The sequence below is a fragment of the Marasmius oreades genome, chromosome 1, assembly GCF_018924745.1.
Source record: "Marasmius oreades isolate 03SP1 chromosome 1, whole genome shotgun sequence".
Classification (NCBI taxonomy): domain Eukaryota; kingdom Fungi; phylum Basidiomycota; class Agaricomycetes; order Agaricales; family Marasmiaceae; genus Marasmius; species Marasmius oreades.
In genome coordinates, this window is record NC_057323.1 from 111467 (window position 1) to 117466 (window position 6000).

At 44.3% G+C, this 6000-nt stretch overlaps 1 protein-coding gene across 1 annotated transcript; it reads left to right on the forward strand.

The window, feature by feature from the left end:
* Nucleotides 1-1306: 1306 nt before the first annotated feature.
* Nucleotides 1307-2137, forward strand: E1B28_000030 (uncharacterized protein; the record flags this gene model as incomplete). The annotated part of the gene is made up of 4 exons (XM_043145827.1): nucleotides 1307-1599; nucleotides 1663-1685; nucleotides 1761-1947; nucleotides 2002-2137. The coding sequence occupies 4 exons, from the start codon at nucleotides 1307-1309 to the stop codon at nucleotides 2135-2137; spliced, it is 639 nt and encodes a 212-aa protein (XP_043014526.1).
* Nucleotides 2138-6000: the final 3863 nt, after the last annotated feature.

Consider the following 6000-nt stretch of genomic DNA (forward strand, 5'->3'; position numbering starts at 1 on the left):
GACACTGGGGACATTTTGATGTCATCTGGCACATGTCCAGTACCAGTCATGCAGAACAGACACAAAAACACTCATCCAGATTCCCAATTTCGGATGAGGAGGTCACGGGTCACACCCCCATCCAAATTGACTGAAATAGGTCAGTACTCCCTCGAACATGTTCTTTCCCGTCGCTCTTGAACTTACTCCTACTTCCAAATTCTTTCCATTGCTCTCGGTCACTGTTGTAGTTAGCACCACAATGAAACATCTTTATCACTTGATATTTCCATACTGTGACTTCATTCCAACCACTGTCAATGCCCTCAAGAAACAAGATCTATTTCTACAAATGTCAAAAGTACTGCAAGGCTCCAGCTGACGGACCAGGTCAAGCTGTAGCAGTGTCCACATACTACGGCTATAAGAAGACTCGAAATGTAGAGAAGCTGATGTCTACAGAAGAACTAGAGAAGCAGAATATTGTTAAGGATGTGTGGAATGACTCAGAACTGAACGGAACCGAAAGGAGAAATGATAAGATAAGATATAAGATATGTACTGAAGGATTTACTAGAAGAGGAATGATCTAAGATGAAGAGAGGAAAGAAACAGAGTTGATCAGAGTGTGTCAGAAAGCGACGAGGAGAGCGAAGGAGATAGTGTAGAGAATGACGGAGTCTTGACAGTAGCTGAAGTTATTGGACAACGGCTCCCTGAGTTGAACTGCCTTAGACCAGGTCACTGGGAAACCAGAGTCAAGTTTAATTCTAAAGAATGTAACTACTAAGTCGTACATCTTATATAGGATAGAAATGTACAAGGTCTGAGACGGATCCAGTAGTTGGATCCACATTCGGACCACTGACTCCCAAGCTGATAGCCTAGGCTTTAATGGGGAGTATGGAGATTAAGGTAAGTGGAGTAAGTAAGAATAGAATGAAAGTGATTGTGACCAGTTGGTCTGGATCAGTCCGGCATGGATGTAACAAATATTCAAATTGTTGATGCAAAGTCGATTGAGAGTTGTTGGTATGATACCGTTCCGACAACAGGGAGCTATAGAATGGAATGGGACCTCTTATTTTATATTAGAGAAACTGAGTCCTGCTGAGCCAAGTGTGCTTGTAAATGGAGAGGTGGCCGAGAATGAGAACGAGAATGAGTGGATGAATACTTAGAATATTTTGTTGTATTCTGACAGGGCCGAAAAGTCTCACGTGCTCAGACAAGTTGTGGCCGCACGATGCGCATACTGGAAACATTTCAATAATTTACCACCATCAGTGATTGTGCTTTGCTGCTTGTTCTCAACAGCTCTTTTGCTATGTTCCCGTCTCTGTCTCCAGAAAATTGCAATGGATTCAACTCTCAACAACAACAGTTCCAGCTACAAGTCAACAGCCTTCCATTGTTTCAATCTGCTAGGTCCGAGCGACAATTCAATCAAGCACATTACTCTCAAGAAACTGCTCAAGAGAGCATCAATATATGTTCAACAGGCCAACTACATGCTCTGATCTCTGCGATCACAGAAGATCAGTTGAGATCAGCGGGAAATCCAGTGTTTCTGAAGCTGGAGCAGGAGGTCCAGCATTTAGAGCGTACCATTCAACTTCAGTGCGTGTATTGATACCTAATTCCTGACAAGCTCACTAACATTGTATTTTCTTATGGGTAAAGTGGCTTCTTCAAGCCATCAACAAGTAAGTCGTCTTCAGTTTTTTAGAATGTTACTGAAGTTAGTCCTGACAGGGTCTGCACCGGTCTCCTCCATAAAGACAACAATGCCTCTGAGTTGGCGCCCACACCGGAAGAACCACAGTCAACATCTCCCCCCTCTCAAAATGTTGTTGGCACTGACAATACTTGTAGATTGGAGCCAGCTGCCAGCAAGCCAAAGAGAGGTGGTATGAGGGGAGGTTTGGCCAGGGGATCATGGAAGATTCCCAGTGTGATTTCGCCAAAGTAAGTTACAATTTATTCGTAGTCCCTTAACCATACCACTCAACTTCTTTCTAGATGGGAGGCTGCCATAGACTGGAAGCTAGTCAACCCCACTGAGAATTTGAAGGAGTACGAGGCGGAGTGGAGCAATGTCGTCTCGAAAGACTGGGTACAATTACTGGTATGTTGTCAGGAGTCGATCCTTGGGTGAGGTGAGCTGACAATTGAAGGGAAAAGGAATGACTCCTAGGTAGGATTGACCAGACAAGAGTGAAGTTCTACTGTACACTTGGAGTACTTATATACTACACTACTTAAGGGGTAAGGGGTTGAGGGGGCAGGGGTCTCCCTATCTATGATGGTCTACGGTGATCGCAAGTCGGACAGAGTGGTCGACGGTGAGGAGCTGAAGGAATCGAAAGGAGGATGATTACAGAGATCGAAATGATCAAGCGTGAGGATGGGAGGAGTTGTGATAGCACGTGAAGTACTATGGAGGAGTACTCGGAGTATGGTGAGTTTGTGACATTACCCCCCCCTTAAGGGCCTTTGCCCTTGAAGGCTTCGTGGTTATACCATATACCCAAGGTTGACTTTTCCGAGTACTTTCGGTGTAATTTTCTCGCAGTCGAAATGGCAGGATTGTGTTAATTCATTGTGGAGCACCCGGGTTGGAACGATGGAACTTTTCAATCATTTTCTTACAACCATTGCCAAGGTTGTCAACCAGTTCCCATGTGGATTCCGATAACGGATAAGTGAGCCATTTAACAAGATAGGGACTTGACTTCGCCGAAGTACCCGACATATCTGCATTCTCCTGTTTTTCCTAGGGAATGGGTCCCTGTTTCAGGTGTATCAATTCTTCCTGTTCCTGTTCTATTCCTTTTTGGAGAAGATCTAGCCTCGATCCTAGGCCCTATCTCCAAGGTTTCTCCCTTGAAAATCAAATACCACATGCACTTCGCTGAAGTCCGTGTTTCCTTGGTTTTCCGAGAAATTCCTATTCTTTCCATTTTCCGTTTGTGAGAATCGGATGTTCCTTCCTTTATCCTTGTTTGGATTTCTATATCCGAGAATTCCATATATCCGAGCAGTCCAACCAGACTTCGTTGAAGTTTCAATAAAGCGTATAATAAAATCCCTATGTTCGCTATGAGCATTCCAGGAGTAAGACGAGGCCTTTCAATAAAAGAACGAAGGTTTTTAAACGGCTGCTTCCCGAAGTTCATACAGTTTTCTGAACTTCAGCGAAGTCTCTCATCTTTCCTAATTTTGTACACTTCGTACGGATAAAGTCTCTTGTAGAGGCTCATGCTTTAACCAGAAGTGCGGGCTCACTCTAGTCCTATTAATCCCATAATTTATAACTCATAAGTGTTAAAATTGTACAAATATGCATCTTTAAGGTCTTTTCTGATTTATATCGCAATACCAGGTAAAGAATTCTTCCACTGTCTCATTGTTTGTCTTCGTGAACGCTTCGGTTGCCTTTCGAGGGTGGAAGCCACACGTTAGATAGAACAGGGAGTACCCGGTCGAACTATGGGCGCAATCGTTGTAACAGAATTCCGCCATGGGAATCCATTCATCCCAATTGTCTTGTCTCCAATTACAAAAGACTCGCAGGTACTGCTCGATTTCCATGTTGACACGCTCCATTTGGCCATCTGTTTGTGGGTGGTAGGCTGTCGATATGTTCATCTTGATACCCAGGATATTGTACAGTGCCTTCAAGAACTTGGAGATAAATACCGTACCCCGATTGCTGATCACCCATTCTGGGAGACTGAAATCTCTCCAAACCCGATTGAGGAAGAGCTTCGCAATTCCTTTGCTATCAACTTCGTCGTAAGTGGGTACAGCGCGTACTCTCTTACTAAGTCGACCAACCACTACCAGTATAGTGGTGTACCCATGAGCCTCCGGGAGCTTGGTGATCAAGTCGCAGGATATGTACTGCCACAGTTGACTAGGTACGATATTAGGACTTAAAAGTCCTTGCAGTTTACCGGGAAAGTTTTCGTTCTCTGGCAGGTAGGGCATCCCCTAGCGTATGCTTTGACATCCCGATAGATTGTGGGCCACCAATAATATCGTAGTATAAGTTTGGTGGTTTTTGCCTGTCCTGGGTGTCCCACGAAGTAGGTGTTGTGATGAAACTGAATAATCTCGTGCCACAAGCTCTTTTCAGGGGGTACATAAAGCAGGTGGTCCTTGGTCAAGTAGTCTCCGTGGTTCTTGATGTTGCCCTTGTTTTCTCCCATTTCCAAGACCTTGACTTCCCATTTTGCCTTGTGTCTTTTGATCTCTTCCAGAAAGTGGTCCCCAGGAGTACTTTTGGTACTTGCAGCGTGAATGGTGCAAAGGAATTTGGATTTTAAGAGGACAATGTCTCTGTTATCATTCTCCCCCCTCTCATGGCCCTTTCATCTCGAAAGTAAGTCCAGTTTAGTCTGCGATTTTCCCAGTTTATGAACCAGTACAAAGTTGTAATCCGCTAGAGTCACTGACCACCTTGCCTGTCGTCGGTTGAGTGTTTTCGACACCATGAAGTATTGTAAATTTCGGTGATCAGACCAGATTTCGAATTGTACTCCATTCATGAGATAATGCCTCCATTCTGAGAGTGCGCGCATGATAGCCAACATTTCCTTGTCGTGGATATCGTAGTTTCTCTCGGTTTTGTTCAATCCTTTCGATAAGAATGTGATTGGCACCCACCCATCCTCTTGCTTCTGGGATAAGATTGCTCCTGTTGCAAAGTTCAAGCTATCCGCCTCAACTCTAAATGGTGCATGATCGATAGGGAAATGGAGTACTGGGTCTGAGCATACTGCATCCTTTAGCGAGTCAAATGCTTTCTGCTCAGGGCTCTCCCACTTCCATACATGCTCCTTTTTTGTCAAGTCGTTCAAGGTTGGAGTACCCACGAATAAACTTTCGGTAGAAATTCGTGAAGCCTAGAAAGCTTTGAACATCCTTAATGCATTCAGGTGTTTCCCACTTTCTTATTCTGTCAACCTTCACAGGATCCATATGTAGACAGCCATTCCCAACGATTAAACCCAGGTACTCCACTTCAGCTTTATGGAATTCACACTTTTCCGGTTTGAGGTATAGGTTATGCTCCTGTAGAATGCGGAGTACCTCGTCCACCGTTTCTCTGTGCAAGTCCATGTCTTCACTGAAGATCAGAATATTGTCCATGTAAACAATAACCTTTCCAGCGATAACAAGATCTGCAAAGATTTTGTTCATCATAGTTTGGAAGGTTGCGGGGGAGTTCGTTAGGCCAAAGAACATCACTAGGGGTTCGAAGAGGCCCCGGTTGGTCACAAACACTGCCTTTTGTTTGTCCCCTTCTTTAATCCTGATATTGTTGTATCCCCATCGTACATCTAATTTTGTGAAAATCTTGGCATTCCGGAGTTTATAGAGTATGTCGGAGATGAGGGGAATGGGGTACTGATTCTTGATTGTCATTGCGTTCAGTTTCTGGTAGTCCTGTACTGGACACAGTTTCCTGTCTTTCTTTTTCACAAAGAAAAAGGGTGAGGATATGGGGGACTTGGATGGGCGAATACGTCCGGTCTTCAGGTGTTCTTCTATAAACACGTCGAGTTCTTTCTGTTCCTCTGCTGATAGTGGATACAGTTTACTCTTGAAGGGTTCCGAGCCTTTCTTGAGTTCAATGGCATGGTCCCACTTCCTTTGCTCAGGTAAGGAGTCGAAATCTCCCTTTTCAAATACTGAGCGGTACTTTTCAAGGTACTCCAGGGGTACCATTTCTTCTATAGTCTTTTTTCCTTGTTCCTGTGCGTACTGGGCAGCTAGTTCCACCGCTATGCTTCTTGCTGCGTGAATCTGTTCTGCTTTCTCGTCTTCAAAGCGAATTTGCATCATGAAGATTCAATCCTCTTTCTCGATATCTTCAGTATCTTCTTCCTTCCATATTTGCCACATTCAGCAACGTTTACACTCTGGCAGGCATTGATTAAACTGAAGGGTCCCCTTTTTCCAGTCCACTGTTGGGTTATGATGCCGAAGCCAGTTATACCCTATGATCACATC